This window comes from Canis lupus, chromosome 23 (genome assembly GCF_048164855.1).
Source record: "Canis lupus baileyi chromosome 23, mCanLup2.hap1, whole genome shotgun sequence".
In the NCBI taxonomy this organism is placed as follows: domain Eukaryota; kingdom Metazoa; phylum Chordata; class Mammalia; order Carnivora; family Canidae; genus Canis; species Canis lupus.
Genome location: NC_132860.1, coordinates 8,179,170 through 8,205,228, shown reverse-complemented (window position 1 = coordinate 8,205,228; position 26,059 = coordinate 8,179,170). Strand labels below are relative to the sequence as shown.

At 48.3% G+C, this 26,059-nt stretch overlaps 1 protein-coding gene across 1 annotated transcript in view; it reads left to right on the top strand.

The window, feature by feature from the left end:
- The window catches only part of SLC6A5 (solute carrier family 6 member 5), a 55,889-nt gene extending 41,453 nt beyond the window's left edge, over positions 1 to 14,436 (top strand). Inside the window, exons 13-15 of the mRNA XM_072793774.1 lie at positions 3,313 to 3,413; positions 7,345 to 7,512; positions 9,767 to 14,436. Coding sequence (XP_072649875.1) covers positions 3,313 to 3,413; positions 7,345 to 7,512; positions 9,767 to 9,922 — 425 coding nt within the window. The 3' untranslated portion in view covers positions 9,923 to 14,436. The remainder of the gene's footprint in view (positions 1 to 3,312; positions 3,414 to 7,344; positions 7,513 to 9,766) is intronic.
- The last annotated feature ends 11,623 nt before the right edge of the window (positions 14,437 to 26,059 follow it).

Sequence of the window (26,059 nt, the reverse complement as noted above, 5' to 3'; positions counted from 1 at the left end):
AGCTCACGAGCCAGGAGAACGCTGTGGCCACACAGCGGGGAGAGCAGCCCCCTGAAGACCGTGTTCAGACCAAGGGCAGGGATGTGGTTTATGGAGCGCGGGGCTGCGCGGGTGAAAGGGATTGGTTGGGTGAAGCAAGTTTTTGATTTCTCAGTTCAGGGTTGGTTGGCTGTCAGGAGCTTGCCGTGGGCCAACTTCTGAGCCCCAGATCTGTGTGTTGAGTCGAGAGTAAGCCATGAGTTTGCCATTTTTCTCCCTGCTGTTTTTCTGTGGATTCAGTGATGAGCGCTGGCTCAGATGCCTTTCGGAGCCTGTCCTACCCTATCAGGTTCAAGACCATGCAGCAGGCGAGTCCTCAGGCACGTGTCCCAGGCTCCACGAACAATTCTTTTATTAAGAGTTAGGCCTTGAAGGTAAGAGGGACCTGGGTCAGTGGAAAGGACAGAGTGGGCAGGGGAAGCCACATAGACGAAGACCTGGGAGGAAGGTAGCCATTGACTCAGTAAGGGACTCAGCCGGGGACTCAGGTGAGGCAGGCATGGGGGGCTGTGGCAGGATGGGGCATGGAGCCCCAAGAGGACGGAGGGCTGGAGGCCCTGGCACCCCTGGGCTGTCCCCGCGGGGCTAGCCCACAGGCGGGCAGAAGGGGCCAAGGCATCCCGGGCCCTGGAGAGGCATCAGGGGCCAGTGCCCCGAGCCCTCCTGTGTCGCCCAGAGAGGGAGAGGTCTTTCCTGACACCGAGCTAGCCCGGGGCCCCGGGCCTTCCTCTCGGTCCCAGCACCAGCCCCTGCAGCAAACTCTGCCTCTTGCTAGAGCTGAGTGCCCACCGTCGCCCCTTCCTACAGCTCTCGGAGGGCTCCTTGGCCCCTGTGGGCAAGCCTGAGCGCCGTTACCGCCATTCCCCTCCTCCTCCAGGAGGCATCTCTGCGTCTTCCTCGGGTCTAACCCGGAGCCCCATCAAATCAGTTTCCCAGCCAAGTTGTACACTGTCATCTCTTGGGAATGAATGGTCTCCTGGAGAGGAACAAAACAGGGTTAAAAATGACCACAGAAACTTCGAGGGTCTTTCTTTTATCTTCAACAACTGAGGCCTGCCTTCAGTGCGTTTTCCAAGCCCTCAGCTTTGCCTTCTGTTTGAGTCTCTCCCCTCACTTTTGCTCAGAGAACACTGTCCAGAGATCCTCTATGAAGGTGTTTGATAACACTCAAGAACATGCACAAATAACAAATCCCAGGGTGGTCAGGTCAACCGCTCAAGGCCTGCAGTTCTTGCCTGCGAAGACAAGGAAGCAACCTGGACCCTGTTGGCGTCAATCATGGACCCATCTCTCCAGCTCCCCCAGTAAGGCAGCGAAAGCTAGAAAGAGAATATTTCTCCTAAGGTCACGAGGGACTTGGGGGCAGGGCAGGGGTTCAGCTCTTGGATCCTAGCTCCCCATCCGTTGCTCTTTCCACTGTACCACATTTGGGGTCAACCCTGATTCCAAGGGTTTCTTTAAGGTAGGCCAGGAAGCCGAGCTGCTGCCACCTGAGAAATGTTAGGGCGCAGCAATTCTAGAGTGGATTTCAGAGCAGCAGCCTTTGGGGAATGCCCCACGCTGTTCCCAGTGGCTAACCTCGGGCTTGGCTGGCCTCCGTCACGGCTGTTGTCAGTGGGTCTGGTGATTCTGGGTCACGAGAGTCAGCTGAGGTGCTGGATCTGGGCCTGGGGTGGAGCAGAGAGGAGCTAAGGCCACAGGAGGTCTCAGGGTCCCCTGTCCTGGTGATGGTGGCTAGAATGGACTTTTGACGGTGCACTTTAATGTTGAAGTACAACATCGTGTGCACAGGAAGGAACACAGAACCGAGGATACAGTTTAATGAATTTTTACCTCCAGGTAACCAGCATCCAGATCAAGATACAGAATATTATCAGGGCCATTTTTTTTTTTTAAAGAGATGAGATGAACTATTTTATTCCCTGAAGGGATACCAGTCTCTGCTTTCTCCCCCAGCAAGAGACTGCTTTTTCATATCACATCGTTCTTCCCTACTGCCACGCGGCAGAGAGCTGGCCCTGAGGGAGCAAGGCTGGAGGGGGAACCTGGGCTGCGGCAGGGACAGGGACACTGGGCAGGTGAAGGCAGCCAGCACGGGTGGCGACAGGGAGGGGAGGGCAACGGTAGGAGATGGCAAGTAAGGGCTGGGAGGGGAGCCCCCGGAGATGTCCTCATGGGGCCGAGGGCAGAGGAACCCAAGGGGGCTGGGAGAAGCAAAGGGGCCTACGTCTCAGGCAAGAGGGTCTTGGGATGTGCCGGGGATTACTCCTGATAGGGAGAGGTGTAGCGGGGTGAGTGCTCTCCTCGAGGAGTGTCCGTGTCCCTCTTGACCTGAGGTGTACCCGCTTTTCAACGGATGACCTTGAGGACGAGGGAACAGGGAGGTTTAAGCCAGGGCTCCTGGGTCCCTGCTCCGAGCTGCTGGCCTTGATGGAGCTCGAGCTCAGGACCTTCCCTGTCCCATCAGCGTGGTAACCCCACAGCTGGGAGAAAGCCGAGCCCCTGATGAGCTCAGGAAACCACGTGAGAAGCTGTCCCGTTCCCAAACCTCGCTCAGTGGCTCCTCCTTCCAAGGAGTGGCTTAAAAATCTGGGCAACCCAAGAGTGCGTGGGGTTGGTGGTTATGTGTGGTCATGAGAATAACTGTCCTCTCCCTGATAATTTAGTTAAGCTCATCAGGGGCCACGACAGCGATGCTTGAGTTCCAACAAAGTGGGCGGTGGCCACTTGGAGTTTACGCTGGTTTTTGGCCTGACGTCACCATCTTATCCGGAGTGAAGAAAGATTGGCTCCGAGAAGAGTATCCTTGGGAGGGTGGGGACAAAACCGATGTGTGGGGACGCTCACTCTAAATCCGCAGGCTTTCAGGCGCGCTGTGCTCCCTGGCCACAGACGTAGCTGGCTTTCGCCAGAGTTGTTGCTAAGCACGTAGGGTCATCTCCGAAAACAGCCACACGGATGAATGTGCCAGGCCGTGACGGCGCTGAGACGCCCGGGCCAGGGGACAGCCGAGCTTCTGAGGTGTCATCAGGGATGACATTTTTGAACCTCACTGCAGAGAGTATCTAATATCTACTTAAACGTTCCGTTTGCCCTAATCTTCCCGGCAGTGGGTCGTTTGTCTGATGGCTTCTTGCATTACAGGGGTCATGTTGACACCAGGCTGGGGCCATCTCTAGGCAGGGGCGCCTGAGCGAGGGGCCCTAGGGCCTGCCCTCCACCCGCCGCCCTGCCTCTGCGCCTCATGCTCGGTCTCCCCTTGTCTATTTGCAGGCTTGCAGAGATTCTGCGAAGATATAGAGATGATGATTGGATTCCAGCCAAACATCTTCTGGAAAGTCTGCTGGGCATTTGTCACTCCAACCATTTTAACCGTAAGGATTGCATGCTTTGTCCCTGCGTGTGGACGTGGTGTTTTGTGTTTGAACAAGGCATATTATTCTTGTGTTTCAGAAGAGGAGGCTGAGGTTCAGAGAGGTATAGTGCCTCACCTAAGGTGCTTAGCTGTGACTCACCCTTATGGGACATTTCCCACGATATCGGTCCGCCTCATGGGCTGAGAGCAGATAATCACATTTCCCACGTGCTAGCCATGGTCCTGGCTCTGTTTGAGAGCTTCAGGGGTGTCCCCTCATCTCTCCCTCACAGCAGCCTGTGCGGTTGGCGCTATGATCATCTCCATTCCGCACATGAGGAAACTGACACCCAGGGGTCATGTGGCCTGCCTAGCGGTGCAAGCTAGTCATTAGCTGTCACAGCCTGAGTTCGAACCCAGGGAGCTGGCTCCCGCACTCTTTGCTCTTAACCACTACTCAATACAGCGGCTCTACAACTAATATAGCACCAATTAGACTTCTGCTGTTCACTTTTATTGTTTTTGAGAACTATCTTATCATCCTCAAGTGTGATGCTGACATTTTGGGATCATCTGACATTCATCTTCTTAAAGATCAAAGCCCTTCGTGTGTCAGTAAATCTGCAGGGCGACTTAAGTGCACATCCTGTCGCCTCCTTTCTTGTGCTGCGGGCTGCAGGCTCTGCCTCCATCCACCCTCCAAGCACATGATTGATGGAGACCTTGCCTTTCCTCCTCCCCCCTGGCCTTGCTGGGGGTCATCTGGGCAAGGCTGCAGGAAGCTGGCTGTAGTTCTCCTTGGGGCCAGCAGGTGACACTAGAAACCAGATTAAGACCATGGTTTGCCTATACAGCACCAGGTTCTCTAAAGGAAAACAAGACAGGATGGAAGTAAAATTGTAAAGAAAATATATATTTCCTTTTTTTTTTTTTTTTTTTACTGTCACAGTTTTTTTTTTTTAAACCGTCACAGAGTGGGTTTTAATCAAAACACCTCAACTGCTTTCTGAAAAGATACAAGTTTAGACAGAAAAAGCATTCAGCATTTACCTCGCCTCTGCGCTGACACGGACATCATTCTGAGGCCCCTATCAGTGCTCACATGTTAGAGGCTATAATTTGTCTGAAAAGTCCCGCTAGATTTGGGGCATGAGGGATGAACATAATTAAAATAGCTTTTTCAGTTTCTTGAATTAAGGACTGAAATGTATAAGAAGAGCTCGGATTTACCTAATTGGTGGGGGAAAAAATGTGAGACTCTCCTGCCTGTGGCATTCTCTGTCTCCGCTGAGCTTTACCATTTCCCCCAGTTGTTACTACATCTGATTTATTCTTGGGTGAGGTCAAGACCTGCCTCGCCTTCCTGTCTCAGAAGAGATTAAGCTTCAGAGAATTTTATTATATTTTGCAGAAACATATCACGTAATTAGAACAACCAGCAGTACGATTTAGAGGCAGGTCTATTGAGAGACAGACACTTTATGAGCATCATCACTAAAGCTTCTGGCCACACTGGCTGGTGGGTGGTGCTTCCCCCCATTTTACAGGTGTGTGTACTGAGGCCTCGAGAGGCTAAGGAGCTTGACCAAGGCTGCGGAGCTTGCAGGAGGCAGAGCTAAGGCTTGACTCTTGAGCTGTCTAGGCCCCAGTATATTTCTCAAAACTCAGTGCTTTCCTCCCCAAGTGGAGTTTGGCCAGTTTTTTTGGATTAAAATAATTCTAAGCCCTGTGAGCAGAAGGTCAGGGAAAAGAAATTCTTGGGACCTGCTGTGTGTTTTGAGAAAGTTTCTCAGCTCTGCTGTGCTTTACTTGATATCCATTATGAGGCCCATATGGGAAACCTATGGAGATCCCAGAAAGTATCCTGAACCAGATTCCCCTTCTGTGTCTGGGAGCTGGGGATAAGTAGAAGTGGTCAATAGCACATCACTGTCATTGTCAGCTGATATACCTCTCTCCAGGGCCTTCCTTGGCTGCCGTGAGCAGAAAGTCAGGGTGGGCCTGACTCGGTGGGTCAATTAGCATCACTCACGGCCAGGCCCATCGGAGGGTATAAACAACGGGCGTGTTCATCAGAAGAAGAAAACTGTTTCCACATGTCCGTTGTATCAAAGCTGGCTTGGCAGAGGGAAATTTACGGCAAGAACGAATTTGCTCGGATCAGTTTGATGTGATATTCGTGCAACTGGAAATGGGTACCAAAGGACCAACTCTAACACTTGTTTTTTGCCATTTGCCCTTCTGTAAAATGGATATTTGTAGTATGCTGGAATGAGCTAAGATTATGGGTTTAAATTTCTTCAAACCCTCTGAAATAAAATTGATCATTTTTATAGGTGCCTCCTTGGATTTATAGAGCTATAAATATTCTCCGTGCAATTATTATATACACAGTCAGATCACGTCACTGAATTATGTGCACACATAAGCAGATGTATTACTATTTATATAGTAAATGAAATGGAGCAACTTACCATAATTACATTAGGCCATGCTTCCAATAGACTGGTTACTAAAGCTTATAACTCTAGGGGCAAATGTTTAAAAAGCGGCCTAGAGAGTAAGGCATCTCTTTCCATAGGAGCCGTGTTTTCAGCCATTGTCTTCAGGCTCACGTTGCTTCGGATCAATGCATTGAATTATAGTTGCATTGAAATAATCACTTGCCCCCGCGGCCTGGGCTTTGCAGCGATAATGTAGCTATGCCTCGCATTTGTATAGGGCTCCGTGCTTTTCTCAAACACTTCCATATATCATGTTTCCTGATATAATTCCCTCCAATCATTTTTGGGCAGCTACTGTACTGCTTGAGATGGAACAAGAGGTGTGGGGGGGGAAACACGAGACATATGTCATCATCATTAGGTACGTTATTCTGGGCTGATGCTGCCATAGGCAGGGTAAACACAGGCAAGAACACAGTCTCCTCGGGGCGATGCTCCCCAAAGGTTTGGCAAGAACAATGAGAACCCCTGTTCTGTCTTTTCCACTGTCTCTCTTTGGTACACGTGTGGCCTTGTTCCTTTTCCAGCTATACTCACCGTGTCCTCAGAAGGGTCTCACAGGTCTTGCCAGTAAAAGTGTGCGGCGATAGGACCACAAATATATCAGGGCCGCTCTTAAAATTGAGGGGGGAGGCTTTTGAGTAAATACCAGATGATTGTTCCCAGCAAACCACCGTGTTGTGTACACAAGGTGAAACACATCCGTTTAAAGCAGAGGAGTCTGAGACATAAAGGCCCCTCAGCTAGTTGGCGGCAGAGCCGAGATGGGCCTGCCGGTCCCTGGACTCCTGGCTCACCGTTTGGTGACAAGGAGCATCTGCCTTGAGTCGGTTGAGAGCGGGCTGTGCACCCAATCTGTGTCCCTTGGTTTATTGTAGGACTCAGCTTCTGGCTCAGTCACTGCCTTGCAGACCTCTCCCATCTCCCTCTGCCAGCTTTAGAGGCAGTACCTGGATACGGGCCATTCCCCATTCAGGGAGGAGGCAAAGAAGATTCAACTCATTAAAAAAATTAAAATACACAAACGTAAAGGATTTCTTTCTTGTAAGAAAAGCTTGATTATCCCCTATAGAGAGTACAGACAACCACTTAAATACACCCAGCAGTACCCATCCATCACCTTGATGCATATCCTTTATATTGTCTTCTTAGCCTGTGTGTGTGTGTGTGTGTGTGTGTGTGTGTGTACACACCATATGCATTGCTCAGTTCTAGGGGATGACAAACGCAGGGTCAGCAGTGTGTCATCTTCATCTCTCTGAAATTCCATTCCTTCATCTGGAAAATGGATCGTTCATAACACCTCTGTTTTGGGGTTGGTACAGGTGTCATATAAGATCATAGATAAGAAAGCATCCAAGTCGTGGCGGGGGCTCCATACGTCACTGTTAGGAATGACTACTTCTCATCACCAGGCTAACACGTGTGTTTCTCTTTTCTCCCTAGTTTATCCTTTGCTTCAGCTTTTACCAGTGGGAACCCATGACCTATGGCTCTTACCGCTACCCTAACTGGTCCATGGTGCTTGGATGGCTAATGCTCGCCTGTTCAGTTATCTGGATCCCAATTATGTTTGTGATAAAAATGCATCTGGCCCCTGGCAGATTTATTGAGGTAATTCCATCAGCATCTTTCGCCTGCCATCCCCTCCCAAGGGAGAAGCTCTGAGAGCTCTGTGCATGAAAAAACAATAGATTCGGTAAACTTCTTCTCAAGGGAGACGCGGTGATTAAGTGATCACAGTTGCCACCGTTTCTATTAAACCCATTTTTATTATATATTATTCCTCTAATGGAGAGGCTCAGCCAATCCGCAGGCCAGGCTGTTATTATGTTATTCCTCAGTGCGGCGACAGCTCTGGGGAATAAGCAATCAGTGTCTCCTCCTTCCTGGAGCTCCCCCTCTCCTCCTTACCCACAGTTTAAATCCAGTGCTTGCTTTTTAACTACATGTCAGATTCCCCCTTTCCCGATCTTCTTCTCCGTCCAAGTCTTCCTCCAAACATCTATTACCGTTAAGTTTTAAATCACTACTCCTTCCTGCTGTACTGGTATCAGGGAGGGCTGAGGGGGTCCGAGCTGATGAACATGTCGCCATCCCCACACAATGTAGTGAAAGGTCAGGGGCATGGCTGGTGCGAGGTGAGACTTGTCTTTGTTAATCCCTTGCTGGACCCTCTCCTCATTTCTAAAGGAAAAAAAAAAAAGAAAAGAAAAAGATCCCTACCCTGTCTCCAGGGTTGATGGGAAGGGACTGCCACTTGTTGAGCCACCAGGGAAGTGTGGTCAGGCTTTTGTTGTTTATGAGAAGTCACCTGCTCGGATGTGCTAGGAATAGATTAGCACTGTGTCTGTCTTGAAAATCCAGAGGTTGGGCCTTTTGGACCAGACCAGTGTTCAGGGTGGGCCCAGGGGCCAGCAGCATCAGCACCGCCTGGGATCTTGTTGGGAATGCAAATGATCGGACTCCACTCGGCTCCACTGAACCAGAGTTGGGGACATGGGAGCCTGGTGTCTATAGTTTAGCCAGCTCTCCAGGTGATGCTGATGCACACTGAAGCCTCAGAGGTGTTGGGACAGACCAAGGCGAAGGAACACCTGCCAATACAGGGTTATAAAGAACAGCTGTAAGGCTTTGTTCTTGGTCCATCAGCCAAGAAAAGGAAGAGAGCATCCCACAGAGACTCTGGAGGGAGAAGCAAAATGAGAATAAAGTGTGTGAGTAAATGCACAACACAGATGTCTACGTGATGGGGAGGTGGCTTTTATTTTCAACGGACTACAGATGGAGATAGAGTTAACAAAGGGAATGTAGGAGTCTCCTTACTGAAGTGGGATTCCAGTTTCCATCCTCAGGAAATTGTCTGCTCTCCCCTGTAGGTAAATTCCTGGGGGCCCCTTTACCCTCAGAAAGGTCTTCCTCTTGCCCCAGATGAACCTCCTGCCAACTGACCCAGGAATCTAGTGTAGCCTCTGCTACTTTTGTCTTAGGCGGAAATTCCCAAAACTGATGAGTTGGCTACATAAATTTATTATGGTTGATTTGGGACACAAAGGTTGCAAACCGATGCTTAAGGGGAAATTAAACTAACAGCTCTAAGAAGCAGCTTCACGTTAATAGATAATAAACATGTAATTGTTCCCCGTTATATACTCAGAAGTATGTTTTCTTTCTTTTTTCTAGAAAAATATTCCCATCAAATTATGTTTTCCGTAAAAAGTTCCATGTTAGAATAATAGTTCCTATTATTTCTAGCTTGCCTGCAAGAACCCACACTGCTGAACCAAGTCAGAAGCATAGATTTTTGTCAACAGATAATTAAAATCTTTGCTTACTCTTGGCAATGCGTCTTTGGAGTTGCGGGTCCTCCCGTCCCCCAGCCATTTATATACTTTGGAGAAATATGCTAAATAAAATCCAATTATTTTGATGTAACAACCCACTGTTGAGACCACAGAACAGAAGTAATTGAGCGCATGTCCTTTGCAAGACTGCGTTTGGCAGTGGAGAGAGAAGCTTGCAAATTCTCCTCATTTGGAGGGGAAAAATGTGTAATTAAAATCTGGGCCCTTTATCCTCTATTAATCTTGGGCAAGGCAGACCCTGAGCAATTGTAATATTGCTTGCAGGGTGATGTAAATACTTTCAAGTGAACCAACTAAGTTTCGCCTTTAACGGTTCCCCAGCCTAGTTAATTGTTAGGGCTGAGGTTTTCAACTGCATCTCCTGGCGGGGGACCCCTCAAGGGGGACCCTTGAGGAAGGGTCTTGGCGAAAGCAGTGGCCAGCAGTTTGGGGATCGATGGGCGGTGCTAGGGGAGGAAGGTGCATTGCTTCTGTGACCCTGTGTACCTTTGGCTTCTTTGCAGAGGCTCAAGTTGGTGTGCTCGCCGCAGCCGGACTGGGGCCCATTCTTAGCTCAGCACCGCGGAGAGCGTTACAAGAACATGATCGACCCCTTGGGAACCTCTTCCCTGGGACTCAAACTGCCAGTGAAGGATTTGGAACTGGGCACCCAGTGCTAGTCCGACGGCATGGGATGGCCCAGGCTTGATCCTGTTTTTTCCTCTCTGCCTCCCCTCATGGTTTCCCCAACTTTCTTCCCATTTTCTTCTCTCTCCCCACATCTTGGTTCATGTCCATGCATGAGAGTGGTTATGTAGAAAAGTAAGATAGGGTGTCGCATGCTGTAGTCAGGAGCTAGACAGCCCACTCGAGGCGCTCTTTGCCTGTGTCCCTGGCGTCAGTTTCCAGGAGGGCTGGTCTTCTGAGCACATGCCGTACTTGGCAGGGGTGGATCAACTAGGTGAGCACTTTCCAGTGAAGCCATAAGTAGGTATGCATGACTTGGTCAGCGATCCACCGCGTGTTGGTGGTGGTGGTGCCATCGAGACGTATATAGGATGGCGGACTCACAAGTCTGGTGTTTGGACTCAGTAGTGTTGCTGAGCAATGTAGTAATTTCTTGCAGATACAGAAAGTTGAGGAGGGTATATTTGGAGCGTCAGCCGTGGCTGCAAAATGTTTTAGAGCAAGACAAGCCAGTGGATTTGGACACCGCTGAAGTGGCTGAGTTCGCATTTCCATTTGCAACTGGGGATCTGTTTTCCTTCATTTAGACCGACCGTTTCAAGCGTGCCGAGAACTCAGATATCCCGTCTCTGCACGCTGCGAATCTCGGTGAAGAACTCTCGTCCTTCGCTTGTCTTTTAAAAAATTATTTTTATTTATTTATTTTTGTTTTAAGTTAACCGTATTTGCGAATTCTCTTGGTCATTTTCTCCACCTGGGCAGAAGAAGCCATCGCGAATTCGTGCCTCTACGCGGTCATGGTACAGCTCCATTCTAGTTTGCACATGACATTTAGCGCTGTGGTTCAGTGTCATGATCCCATGTTTCTTCTCTTCAAAAATGTCTTTCTATGAGCTGTGGATTCCTTGTGTCTCAGCCTCTGGGAAAACAAGACTTACCCTGGTTCTGTCTATATATTTTACATATAGAAGACACAACTTCGTACAAGACAGACACTTTCTCAGTTTTTACTCTTTTTTCATTCACAGTAAATGCCAACTGTGGTCATAGAGAAACCGAAGAAGCGCGGAGTTTAATAGAAAGCAACCATGATATTCACTGTGCTGGTAGTACATTTTAGGTCACTGTATTTACAGGAATTTCTGATAAATACAGCTTAGGTAAGTAGCAAGTGAGCCAATTAAGACTATAGCTTTTAAGACTACATTTAGCTGATTCAATTTTAAGAGTTCCCAATTCACAGTACTCATAACTGTGCTCTAATGAGAGCGAATCATATGTCTGCAGAGACTGGCGAAGCCGTGACCTTTATTACCTTCTTGTATCCTGAACACGCATATATGAAATTTTTAAAATGTGGTATGTGTTCATGTAGTGTGTACGTGTAGTGGTGTTTTCTATCCTTATAAATATCTTATGAATCACTGTAGAGATGGTGAGTTTAGAGTAGTGTAGTCTGGATTTTTTTTTTTTCCTTACGGTAATAATATCCAAACCTAAAATCGTTTCCTTTAGGGGAGACCATCTCCATCACTTTGTTTGTTTGTCTTCATATTACAGGGTCTCAGGCCAAAGTTTTCAGTTTCAGTCTTGTATTTTTGATGTGACATTTTCATCCCGTTCAACCGCAGTGAAACCTAACAGAAGACCTTCGTGTGACATGTTTTCCTTTGCTTTTTGTCTAAATGACTTCGTTTATTGAAAAAGAGGTCTTAACTCATTCTACTGAGCTCCTCTTCCTGGGGCAGGTGTCATTGCCACTTGCCGACAATGCCGTGAATTTCCAGGTTTCAAGAACTGCCCGTGGAAACTTGAGAGAAAGGAAACAGAGCTGGGCTTTGAACTGTGGGTTTTCATCCCTCTCGTCTGCAGTGCACGTGTGTTCTTCCCCCCTCCCTGCCCTCCTTTCCTGCCTCTCTCCCAGAGCTAGAGCCTGCGGGGCTCTATCCCAGAAACTAAGTGGAGCCTCCCCACGCGTGGCGTTAGGGAGCCGAGCGGTGGCCTCACGTGTCCCAGTGGCTCCCCTAGTGACCGTCTGCCACGAACCCTCTTTTCCCGAGAAAGCCATATGGATGGGGGTCCCCCGTTCCTGTAGCAGGTTCCACGGAGTGGTGCCCAAAACTAGCCTCTCCAATGGGTGACCGCTGGAGGGGGAGGCAGGGCGGACTGACTTAGGTTTGGAAAGGATCTGCAGCCTTTCCAGTTGGAAGGCTGGGGTGCAGAGCTGGAAATCAATTAGCATCCTCTTCTCACGGGACTGGTACCCGTGTGTCAGGACGGATGATGATGATGATGATTTCTTTTGGCTTCTCTCTTGCGCCTCTTGGCGAAAACGGGAGTCTGATGCTGGATGCCAAGGCGATTTCTGCTAATTAGTGCTGTAGTGATTAAAAGAAGGGGGGAAATTTAAATGAGCTGCAAGTTGACTTGTGAGGGCAGGGCCCTCCTCCTGTGTGTCGTGGGGGGGGCACCTACAGTTCCGTCCCTTGAGGTCTGTCCGGGGTAAGCCCCAGGAGCTGTGCCCTGAGCAGTGTTTTTCCTCTTCCCTACGATTTCCAAGTCTCATGTAAAGTTTGCCTCAAGATGAAAGGTCCTGAACTCCCCTGGAAACAGTGACTTTGTAAAGCCGGTTGTCCCCACTCGTGTAGCCACTGCGGCCCCGAGGCTTTCCCTGGCAGAGGGGTTCGGTGCCGGAGCACCCCCACCTTGCAGCCGCTCCCCCGGACCTGGCTGGGGTGCTGACCCCACGGCGGCTCCTGCTCTGTGCTTTCTCCCACCGTCAATTGGAAGAAAAAAAAAATTGAACGAATGAAATGAAAATGGACAGCCTTGTTCACAGACTGCTACCTGAGCGCTCTCCTTCAAACTGAGTTAAACACCAAGTCGGAAAACCTTTTCGTTGGTTCACTGTGCAGAGTGGTGGGGTGTGTGCCACTTGGAAGGTTATTTCCCGACACCAACAAATGCCAGAAACCCATTCCAAGAAAGAGAGAGAGAGAGAGAGAGAAAAAAAAAAGCCATATGTTAAAAGCAGTAACCTTGTACTATCCTTAAAGGACAAAAAAAAAAAAAAAATGTGTATTTCTTAACTCTTGGTGTTGTGGCTTCTTATGCAAATATTTGTCTTGCATATTAGTGACTTTTACTCTCCTTAGGGCTGTGTCACGTTTGTCATACAGGTGTGTCCGGTGTGGTCTTCTTTTGCCTGTTTCTTTTTCCTTTGTGTGTATCCGTTGCATGGAAGCTGTGGTCAACGCAAAATCTCAATGACCTCAACGGCTTCGAAATTTCCAATGTGTTTTGAATGTGTAAGAAATGTAATCAACTGGTATTTCAGCGAGCGGCACTTTAAAAAGACTTTAACACAATGATCTTGAAGTGGGTAAGACTGGGGTCGTCTTTCCGCGAACATCGCATCAGAGTGGAGTTTCCCTCGATGAAGTTCTTCCTCTGTTATCGCCACGTGCCTCAGTGCTCCCTGACAGCCTTCACCTGTCAGCGTGGTTTGCCCAGGGCCTGAAATGAAAACTTTTCTTCCCTCTTTGTTCCCTTGGCCATCAGTCATCGTCCTCATCCCAGAGGCTTGCACAATAGCTATTGCTTAACTAACGTACGTGCGACGGCAGGGTCCCACTGCTGCTGCCTGCCGTCCCCGGATTTGGTTTTGTGACACTCTTCTGTGAGGCAGATGACTCAAGTGAGAGCATGTTGTATGGCAGGTTGGCTTGCAGGCACCAAAGGCCAAGGCCAGCAAACGAGCATTTCCTCTGTTTCGCGCTGGGTGGGTGAGTTTCATCTTGATAGTCCTCCCTCCCCAGTGTCCCAAGGATTTGTAGAGCGAAGCTCTGTGTCTTTCCCAGACTTCGCTTCCACTGTATGGGAAGGCCAAATAGTTTTGAGTTGCGGTCTCGGCTGGGGTCACCTCTGAGCCTCCTGCAGCCAAAGAGGAAGTATTTTCAGATTGGGCATGCATCGCCTCTGAAAGCGGTGGTTTGATTTGCCTGCTGTGGATTAAATACATCTTCAGGTAACCATTTGCCTTATAGGTGTATTTTATTGTTAGGGTGATACTTAGCAATTGACTAGGACCTGTTTTGTCTGTCTTTTTTTTTTTTTTTTTTTTGGTCTTTCTTTTGCACTTTATTATGGACCTATCGTGGGATAGGTTTATTCTGAAATTGTGTACTTGGCTAATGTCCTAAGTGCAGGCGTCTTATGTGATACTGTTGCCTATGAATAAAGATATGTTCCCTAATCAGGTCCGTATATTTTTTCATTAACTGTACATGAGGAAAATATATTATGTTACAAATGATGCATCATATATATATATATCTTACAGAGTGTGTATTATATACTGTGCATTATTCATTTAAAAAGTCATTATTCTTGAGGCCCTACCTCAAATTTTGTATTTATGTCTACAAATGCAATTTATTGTATTATATATTTGCCTATTATATACTGATATAAATTAGAATTTATCTTAATAATGTATGAGTTCACGAAACCCTAAATAAATGTCAGTGTTTAAAACATGATGATTATAGTATTGTGTCTATTACGAACCCATTCCCCACGTTCTCTCTTAACGAATGGCCTTCAGGTATCCCCAGGATTGATCTATTTTATTGGGAGGAACCCAGAACAGAACTGGAAAACTGCCCTCCTGGGAAAATGAGATATTGCGCTGCTGCAGAAACAAATACCAATTAAATTGTTATACTCTTAACCATCAGAATGCACTATTGTTGGCTGAATTATTAATTACCTCTCATAGGGAAGGAGAGGGAGGGAGGGAGGGGGAGATGTGAATGAATCTGAACAGAGGGGAGGGGTGAGTTAAATCCTTGGGTGTGTCTGAGTGACCATTTTGTCAGGCTTCAAGTCAACTCTATTTCAATTCAGCAAACATTTAAGTAGCTTCTTCATTGAGTTAGACCCCAGGCAAAACAGAATAAAAAATAGGACAGTCCGAGATCTCAAGAAACTCAGGGCCTAGTAGAAAGACTACTTCTGTTAAACAAGTTAATAAATGCCATTCCCCCTTTTTGAGTAGGTGGCCCCCCATTGCCTGCTGAGACACGGGCCCTGAGTTCCTGTGTTACGTGTAGACACCGTGGCTGGGTATTCCTGTCTGATCCTGCCAGCCTGGAAGCTCCCCCATGTCCTCGACCGAGTATAACAATCGCGCTCTTTCTCCATCTTCAGCTTCTGGGTTGGCAGATGAGGGGATGAGCTGGGCCTCCTTTAGGGGGAAATCAAATGCCCTCACAAGCTGAATCTGAAAACCTGCCAAGAGCATACGTGTCCATCATGTGCAATGAGATCCACGCACACACTCAGGCTTGTCTGTAAGTACACTTCAGCGGGGACACCAAACTCCATGTCTTTCATGAGATGGAGCCTGTGTTGAGCTCTGTGCTCAGCAGGGAGTCTGCTTGAGCGTCTCTCTCTCCCTTGACCCCTCTCTCTTCCCTCCACCCCCACCCCATGCACACTGGCATGCTCTATCTCTAAAATAACAAGTAAATCCTAAAAAAAAATAGGCTTTCCCTAATGGCGACAATGACAAAATGTGGGAAGCACAGAGCTCATGCATCCATGGCAGGACCAGTCTACTCTGGCTGTTAAAGATGGGTGCAGGGCTCTGTCTGGGAGGAGCTGGTGCTGGTGTTTGCTTTTACAACTCTCCCATCTCCCTCCATCTAATCTGTCCTCTTGTTTATTTGTTTGGCAGCTGTTTGTCCCCTGTACTATGCAGCTATTTTCCTACTGAGCTTATTGCTTGGACGGTCCTCTGCTTTTGCTCCTGCTTCTTTCCTCCTCCTCTCTAGATGTCTCTCCTGCAAGCAGAGATTCAGAATCTCACAGTTGTTTGGAAGTCCAAGACCATTCACTGTAGTATCTCTGATACACAAATTCTTGAACAACAGTCTGTTTTGCGGGAACTGGATTTACAAAGAGATCAGTCAATGTGGGAGGAGTAGTCACTATCTAGAAAATTCACCATGGGGACTCTTAACAACAGGAAACTCCTCCAGTGACTTCTGAGATACCTCAGCTTTGCAAAGATTGGATTTACTTCTCTGATTTACACAATCTACTGTGTAAAACAGACTCTGTGTGGTTTGAGACACACCTTTCTTGCATCTTAGTGTAATCTATAATTTTATGAGAATTGTGATATTGCAAGTCATTTAACTTAGCCCGCTTTCTTTTTCCAGCAAACTTCTCCAGACACTTGTAGGATTAGGAGAAAACAATGATTAGAATATAGTGTGGATCCACATCGAAACAGACTCATATTTTCACCATTCATTGATCCTGTCACTCATTTATTTACTTTTACACTCTATTCAGGTCTTATTTATGTTTCCAGTACCTAAGAGTTTGTGACACACAGTAGATACTCAATAAATGCATTGTTTAAAAATATTTATTTATTCACAAGAGACACAGAGAGAGGCAGAGACATAGGCAGAGGGAGGAGAAGCAGGCTCCATGCAGGGAGTCTGAGGCAGGACTCGATCCCGGGACTCCAGGATCATGTCCTGAGCCAAAGGCAGATGCTCAACCACTGAGCCACCGAGGTGTCCCCTCAATAAACATGTTTTTTAACTGAACGAGCAAATATTGAGTATTGGCTCTGTACAAGGAACAGAGCTCAGCGTAACAATGCGCAAGAAAAATGTGAATTAGATCCTTCCGTCCAGGTTACTCAGAGTGAGTGGGGCTTTAAGATGGGTATGTACATTGCCAACATACACAGTGGAGAGTACCGCGTGCCACAAAAGGATTTAGGATAGGAATATATTAAGGGGGTACAGAGGAAGAGATTTCTTCTGGCTGAGAGGATTTCATGAGACAGGGATCTAAAAAGGATTTTGACCATGAGGAGGGTTTTAAGATGAGGTTTCCAGGCAGATGGAGGTAAGTAAGTGATGGCATGGACGTACGACAGGCCATTTCAAGAAAGAGTGATGGATGGAATTGGAAGGTATAGCATATTCTTGTGGGAAGTGAGAACTGAGGCTGAAAATGTAGTTTAGGACTTGACAAAGTCCTTCAATGCCAACGTGAAGAGTCCAAATGCTGCCTGACAGGCCACTGGGAGCCATGGAAGGTTCTTGAATGGTGGAGAGGCATTCCTGGCCTAGGCAGCTATGACGCTGGAGACAAAGCATCGTCCTGGGGTTGAGTGCCAGCTCCTTGCTTACAGTCTCCGTTTATCACTTGTGAAACAGGGACATTTATACCCACCGCCCAGAGCTGCTGCGAGGATTCAACTGAAGTTTGTATGTGAAAATGTAAGACTGCATAAAGGTTGGGTATTTACTATGAGAGTCAGATTTGTGCATTTGGAATATTGACTTGGTCTCTGTGTCGAGGACGGATGAGACTGGGGAGGAAATTGAGACAAGAACACTGGTTTGTTTATGCAAGAAACCAGCCCTTTCTAAATGTCAGAAGTGAACTCCAAGACACCAAACCATGTCATATATCTAGAAATATAGGGGGTCTACACAGGTATCTCCTTCCTGACCCATGTGACTAGGGCCACCTGGGGTTACATTTAGAAGTTAGAGCAATCAGCACAGAGATGGCATGAGCCAATAGGAACAGACATGGCAGTGGGGCTGGAGAAAGGTCTTGGAGACTTGCCCTGCTGAGTGCTGCGTGCTAAGTTTCCGGATCTTGGCACCGTCTCAGAGTCCAGGGCAGGTGCCGGGGCAGGTGTGGCTCAGGGGGTTTCAGGACAGACTGGATATTTTTATCCCACTACTGTTCTCATGCCTTCTCCTCTCACTCAGGGGAGGCAGAGGGATTCCGTGGTGACTTATGAGGGATGCTCATTTGCACAATTTCCCCACCATGTTCATCCCATGCGGGTATTGGGGACAGATGGCAGATAGAGCTTTAGGCCCTGCCTTCCGAGGTAGTATGAATTTGAGCTTTCTTCCTGGGAGCTTTGGCACAGACCATAATAATTTAAAAAAACCACTCTGCCCCACCTATTCCAGAGTGGGGAGTACTGCCAAGCCCAAGCCCATGGTAGTCCTGAGGCGTCCTCCCTCCCCGTTCTTGCCTTCTTGGGAGTGCCTCACAACCCTACACACAATGCGTCTAGACGTAGGGCCAAGGTGAACTTGCACTAAGCCAGTATTGGTATCTTGCAAAGTTGGTACAGTGTGAGAGAGAGGGGTCGAGACTGAATTCCTCTGGATTTCTGTTCTTCCATTCTTTAGTAACATCTTCGACTTTAACTAGGCTTGTTGTCACTCAGCCAAATGTGACATTTCCCAGTCCCCCTGCAGCCAGGTATGGTAGACTGGCTACTGGCTCTACTTCTTTCCCCAACCCTGAATCACATCTGGGCTATGTTTGCATCATGAGCAGATTAATTTTTGACTTTAACAGCATGCGAGCAGAAGCGACAGGGGGCCTATTTTGAGTCTGGACCTTAAGAGACCTGGCTTATTGCCGCTTGCTCATTTGTGACCCCCGGTGCCACGAGAAAAACATGTCCTGGCTAACCACTGGTCCAAGGCAGATGAAAGGCTTGTGGGAGAGAACCACGCGACTGACAGTCCTGCTGTGAGAAATCAATCAGCTCAGCCACTGTGGCCCGAGGCAGAAGTGCCCGGCTGAGACCAGCCCAGACGAGCTGAATCCCAGCCAGCCCGCAGCTGTGTGTTGTATGCCACTGAGAATAGTGTTGCTTGCCACTGAAAGTTTGTGGTCAGTCGTTATGCAGCAATAGGTAACAGATACATAGGGCATGGATGGCCGCATGACCAAGTGTTGCCCGAACGTAAGTAGAAGTGACACATGGGACTCTGAAATATGTTCTTCTCCTTCTCTTTATTCCATGTTTGCTATCTGGGATGGATAGATAGATGATAGATACAGATAATGGCTGGATGGAGTAGCAGCACCCGTATTGAGTCATAGGGATGGTAGAGCAGAGATCTAGAAGGAGCCTGGCTCCCTGAGGATTCATAGAACCACCAGATGAAATATGGACAGCCTAGCTCTAGAATTCTTTATCCGAGAAAGAGAGAGAGAGAGAGAGAGAGAGAGAGTATTAAACATCTCTTATTGAAGTTATTATTGTTTGGGAGTTTTTCTGTTATATGAAGCCAGATGGAATCCTTGCTGATACAGGTCATAAAACAAACGAGAATGACTGGAAGGAAACCCAGGGAGCCACTGGGAAATGTGAGAAAGTTTAGTGTTACTTGGTTGGCAAGGGGAATTTTTGTGGCCTGTGACTCTGGAAAGTGGTCAAAAAAGCATCAGAAAGGACAATTTCCATTTTATGTGGCTAGCAGAGCCAGTCTTCTGAATTGATGTGATAAGGCATTGCCTAAAGTAACTAGAGGAGGCTCTCCTAGTTCTCAAATCGCTCGCTAGGCCATCCCGTGGCCTGAAATTCCTTCAGTGGCTATTCATGGCCTTGGGTCAATAAGCCTGCTCATGAAAGCTGTAATTCAGTGAGGACTTCTCCCTCTCTCCTCACTCCGCGTGAGCAGGTATGGAAGGGTGCCTTGCTCCCAGTAGCAACGTTGCTGTTGCGTACGGGGGACTTGTCCTAGGAATGAAGTATTGGTTTAAGGCCCGGAGAGAAGAAGACCAGGGAGATGCTTTTGTTGGGAGCCCAGCGACACTGGATGGTAGAAGGAGACTTTACGGAGGGAAGTTTGAGAGTTGATGAAGGGGAGTCAGTCAACTCTTCCCCACACTTTTGCTTTCCATGGTGAGAGATTTTCCTTAAGCCCTTTTGGCTTTTTATTCCACTCCCTTCCTACTCCTTACAGAGGTGTGGGGAGAGCTATTGGGCCTCATTTCGCAATGAGTTCTTTTTCACTTTCTTACTTCACTTGCACCAGTGGGAGCTGAGGGCTGTGCCGAGGTTCAGCTTAGAGGGAGGGTGGGTGGCCAGTCCATTTGGGCTTCCACATTGGGATAGTGTCTTTCAGTATTGTGTCTATCTTCATAAAAGTCATGTTTGGCCTCCTGCTAACCCTTTTACTTATCAGTTGGTTAAAACTTGCTTGGGGAACAGAGCTGCTATTTACTCATCTCCCACAAGACTTCAACAAGGAGGCTGAATCCATGGGCTTCCTCCTAGGAGAAGCAGGGTAGCTTAGCAGTTCAGTGCACGGATTCTGTAGTCATACTGCTTGGGTTTGAAGCTTGGCTCAGTCACTTCTTTGGCAAATGGCTCAGTTTCCACATCTCTAAAGTAGGTATATTAATCCCACTTAACCTTGTTGGGTTGTTTTGAGGCCTAAATCCATGGAAAGCACTTATCTTAGAGCAGTAGCCCACCCAGAGTTACATGTAAAAAATGGAGCCATCATTATTCTGGCGGGGTTGGGGCAAGTCCTGCTTGTAGGGGGAAACTATCCTGTTTGAGGGTAGCACGTCTGCTTTTCCCTGGTCTACAGGAATGGACAACACGTGCTTGCACAACAGTTAACAAAATGTGGGTATGTGCACACCTTGGTTCTTGCCATCAGAAACTTGAAACTCATCCAAGATTATTGATATTGGAGACTAGGAGGGTTTCAGCTAGTGAATTATGAGATGCCTTTATCTATATGTCTCTCTAAAGATTTTTCTGTCTTCCTGCAGGTTTGATACCTAGCTTTGGTCCAAAAAGTATTTGAAGCTGCAAGACAGAAGGACAGTAGTTAGCCTAGCAAAATATAAGTCCTTGTAATTTGGATATCATTTAAGTTTGAATGTTGTAATTGGAAGTAGACATTTTTCATGTAGAATTTATATATTCGTATCGAGACAGAAGTGTGTGTACGAATATACTCATTCGACCCCTCTTTATGATTGGATGCATGCTTCAGGAAATGAGAACACCCCCCAAGGCTAGGGGCGCATGGTTTCAGAGAGTGCTGGGGCCTCCAGGTTTGTGAAGGAGACCCGGGGTTTTTGCGTTTTCCTAGGCTCTGCCTCCAAATTGGCCCTGGTATTAGTTTCTAGGGCAGCCGTATCACAGCAATGCAAACTGGAAGGCTTAACACAACAGACACTTAGATTCTCATAGCTCTGGAGGTTAGAAATCTGAAATCAAGGCATCGGCAGGGCCATCCTCCCTCCAAAGCCCCCTGAGGGAGGGTCCTCCCTTGTGTCCTCCAGCTCTGGTGGCTGCAGCACCTCCTTATTTGCCTCCTTTGTCCCATGGTGTTCTCCCTGCCTGGCTCTGTCTTCCCATGGCATTTTCCTCTTCTTAGAAAGCCATTTCGAATTAAGGCCCACACCGACGACCTCATCTTAACTCAATTACATCTGCATAAACACAATTTCTGGAGAAAACAATGCACAGGTACTGGGGATTAGGATTTCAGCTACCATTTTGGGGGACACAGTCCAATCTGTAATAGCATTATCGTCTGATTTTCTCCAGTTTTACAAGGAAGCTTGTTATGTGTCCATAAATGTGAAGGTAGTTGAAAGGCCATTTGGACAAAGGAGAGCAGTTTGATGAGGGGGACAGAAGGGCAGTAAACAAAATGCAAAGTTTGTCTGCCTTGGATCTGCCTCTAGTTTATGGATTTAGTTTGGAAACTACGAGGAGTCCTTCTTGCTTGCCCTCTGTAGACTCTGCTGTCCCAGAAAGAGTCAGCAATGGAGCAGCTCTGGGGGCCCCCCATGCGGGAAGGCAGTCTGTTGCCTTGGTGATGGTCAATGAGAAATGATCCAGTCTCCATGCTGCTTCCTGGGGGCTCTCCACTGAGTCATTCAATGAACATTTATAGAGCTCTGGAAATGTGCTAGGGACTGTTCTAGGTGGAGAGATATGTTGGTGAACAAGAAAGGCAAACATCCTACTCCTGTGGGGCTGGCATTATACTGGGGAGACAGTATAAATAAGTCAATGACTAAATCATTTTTTCAGATAATAAGAAGCACTCTAAAGAATAAAGCCAGGGAAGGAGGCAGGGAGGGGGAGAGAGAGAGAGAGAGAGAGACCCCAGTGAAGTGAGGAGAAGCCCCCTTCCTGATGCAGGGGCTCCCAAGAAGTTGACAGTCATTTGGAGATGTGAGTGATGTCAAAAGAGAACCACACAAAGATGTATGGTTCCAGGTAGTGGGAGCAGGCCATGAGGAGGGTATGAACTTGGGAAGTTTGAGGAATGGCAAGAAAGTGGATCTGGATGGAGCTAGGGGGGCAGTGGGCAGAGACAGCTGGAAGGTCGGCAGGGGCCTCCTAAGATGTGTGGATGTTTTCAAAACATGGTGGGAAAGTGCAGGGGTTATTTCCCCCCCACCCCACAAGGGAATGGGATTTGACACATGATTTAAAAAGCAGATTATGACTGTGGGGGGGAGGGCGGTGAGTGAATTATAAGCAGCAAGAGAGGAGGCAGAGGGAATAATGGGGAATTGGCGGGGAGACCCGGAAATGTGATGGACTAGAGCAAGGTGGGACTAGCGAGAGGGTGGTGCGAGGTGGTTGATTTGGGATTTTTCTTTAAGGTAGACTGACAGGGCTTAATGGTGTGAATGTGGGGGTATAGGGAAATCAAGTCAAGGATGATCCCAGGTTATTTGGTTGCAGCATCTGGTGAAGGCTGGTTTCTGTCTCCTTAGAAGGCAGCAGGAAGCGAGTTTGGGAGGAGGGAAAAGTCACAAGTCCTCATTTGGCCATATTATAATTTTTTTCTCATGACCTTAAAGAAGTTTTTTGTTTTTTTTTAAAAAACAGCTTTATTGAGATACAACGTACACATCATACAGTGAACCTATTTAAAGTGTACAATTCAATGGCTTTTAGTATATTAATCCGTGAGTTCTTCATCCACCACCGCAACCAGCTTTAGAACATTTTCATTACCCCCGAAATAAACCCTGTGCTCTTTAGCTGTCACCAGCTCATCCTCCCTTCCCCTTCCCCTCAGCCCTAGACAACCGCTACGCTACTTTCTTTCCCTATAGGTTCTGGGTGCTGATTCTGGACATTGCCTAGAGAAGGAATATTTCCTATATAAGGAATAAGATATGTGGTCCTCTGTGACCGGCTTCTTCCACTTAGTATAATGTTTTCCAGATTCATCTGTGTTGTGGTATGCATGGGTACTCCGTTTCTCTTTACTGTTGAGTAATATTCCATAATATAAATATATCACATTTTATTTATCCATTCATCAGTTGATGGACATTGTGGGGGGCTGTCTCCACCTTCGGCCTATTATGAATAACGCTGCTAGGAACGTTTGTGTATCACTTAGCGTGTGGACATATGTTTTCATTTCTCGTGTGTGTGTACCTAGGAGTACAATTGCTGGATCATATGGTAACTTTATGTTCAACTGTTTGAAGAACCATTTTACATTCCCACCAGCAGTTATAGGAGAGTTCTAATTTCTCCACTTCCTTGTCAACATTTATTATCTGTCTCTTTGATTTTTAGCTATCCTAGTGGCTGTGAAGTGATAGCTCACTGTAGTTTTGATCTGCATTTCCCAGATGGCTGATGGTGTTGAGCATCTTTTCATGTGTTTATTGGCTTTTTGTGTATCTTCTTTGGAGGAATGTCTATTCAGATCCTTTGCCCGATTTCAAATTGGGTTGTCTATTTGTAATAGTTTCTTAATAGATACAAGTCTCCATCAGGTATATAACTTGCAATTTGCCCTCCTGTTCTATGGGTTGTCTTTTCACTTCCTCTGGTGTCCTCTGAAGCACAAATGCTTCTAATTTTGATGATGTGGTCATATTATATTTAAGACACCTTATGGGCAGTTGGGGGTATGAGCCTGGGGTTCAAAGGAGAGACTGGGGCTGGGGATACACATTTGAGAATCATCCATGTATAGACGGTATTAAGAGCCATGGGGCTCGATGAGAACACCGAAGGGTGAGTGTGGCTGGAAGAGAAGAGGGCTGACACTTACACGGGTCAGGAAGGAGAGGCAGAGGGATGATCAAAGGAAGCTCCTTGCTCCTAACCGAGAAGGAAGCTCTTCAGAAGGGCAGTGTGGACTTGGGATATGGCATCGGGTAAACCCAGTCTCATTGCTTCCTCCACTGAGCACAGGTCCCGTTGCAATATCCCAACATCAAGCACCTACACGGCCGTGTGGTCCCATCCTTGCCACGACAGAAGTTTGCAGGGCGTATTCTATGGAAGTCACCTTAGCCAAACGGGTCTCCACACTCAGACTCTCCACTCAGGAAATGCACTTACAGGGGGAGATTGAAGTACTTAGTTATCTGGGAAGATTTATGACCTTGTTGATATTAACTCCTGTTACTGTTAATGGATGTGATGCTGCAAAGCTTTGACGGAACATATGTCTTCTTTATTTTTTTAATGGGACACGCTAACAGCCCCGTCCCACAGGACCAACCAATTACAGAGACTTCAAGATAGAGAGCGCTAGAGGTCTTCCCCAGGCCACCTTTTCCCTTCTGGGGTCACTGTGACTTCCAGGGATTCCAGGATTTCTGAGATCAAGAAAAGGGCTTTTGAAACACCAAAGTTCAAGACCGGTACAGGCTGCTCCTGTTGAGGTGTATTTAAAAGCTGCCGGGGAGGGAGGGGCCATAGCTCTCACAACACAACACGCTTTGTGAGTATTCTCATTGGCAAAGCCCAACAAAACTCGAGGAATCCTATTTTCTGCAACATGTGTGATTTCGGTGCTGGCTTTAAGTGTAACATGCTCCAGGTGGAAGGGGAAGAGTCCCGGCTCTGTAATGAAAACACGGAGTCAAGGCAGACGGATCCCCGCTGGGCTTGAGTTGAATCCCAGAAGAGTCAGAGAATCAGTTTAGCCTTGACATCAGTTTACCTCTTCATCTTTCACCTCAACTTCTAGAGGGCCCAATACACTTCTTTGTTCGCTTCCCTTCTTTGCTCGCTTCCTCAGCCATCAAGAGCTTGAATTTACCTCTTGTTCACTTTTTTTTTTTCATCTGCCAAGGGACCACAACGTAGAGGGCCAACTGGGACAGTGCCTTGCATACAGAAATATCCAGAAAAATAGGGCAGAGATCAGAAGAGCATGGAGATAGAAGCTTCTGTCTTAATAAGCAGTGCTGCTAATTTGGTGACCTTCAGTGGGGTCTCCTGGGGACCCAGTTACGTGGGGTTAGAAACATGGGAAGTGAGAGAAGGTGCCAGAAGTGAGAAGGGCAGGTCCTTATCAGTGAGGAGGATTCTGAAACGTTGGAACTGGTTTCCAGGAGATGAGGGAAGGCTGTAGAGACGTTTCCCTTTCCTCCCCTGGGATTGCAAACATTAGAGGGGTGGGGTGGGCTTAGAGAGGGGAGCCCAGTGCGAGCAAGCGCAGGAGCTTTAAATCCCCGTGGGGCTCACTTGCTATAAAACAGAGGTTCTAGCATCTCTGATTTCACGACTCTGCACCCCAGTTACAAGTAACAGTCCTGGATGGAAGTGCGACAGAACCCGGGGCATCTTTATAGGGAAGCCCGGGGGGGGGGGGGGGGGGGGGGTCCGGAAGAGGGTCTCAGAGTAGGAAGAGGACTTCTCTCCTCTTGCCCACAACAAAGTCTAACTTTTCTCCCCGGGGAACAGTGTTGGGGTGGGGGTGGGGGGACGAGGGTCCCAGAGGAACTACGGGGGAGGAGAGTAGGGCTCTCGGCACCACCATCAAGTCGCTGAGAAAATGGTTAGGAATTTCCCCTATGTGGCAGCATTTGCCCTGCAGAACCCGAAGGTCTGCAGACAGACTCCCCGCGGGTACCCGGGGAGGGGCCGCCCGAGGCGGGGGGCGCGGGGCGCAGGTGGGGGCGCCATCCCCCCGGCCCCCGGCCCCGCCCCCCAGCCAACCCCGAGTCACTGTTTTCCGGGGGGCGGCGGGGGCGCCTGGCGTCCCGGGACTCGGGCTCCGGGGTGGGGGCGCTCCTGCTCCCGCGGCCCCAGCCGGAGGGCGCGACCCCCGCGCGGCGCGCACCTGCCCGGGCCCCCCTCCGCCCCCTCCCCGCTCCGAGGCGGGCGCAGCCGCAGCCGCAGGGGGGCCGGGCCGGGCCGGGGGGCGGGGCGGGGCGGGGCGGGGCGGGGCGGGCTGGGGGCGGGGCGGCCGGGCCTCCGAGCGGGGCGCGATCCCCGAGCGCCGCGCCCGCGCCGCCTCCCGCCTGGC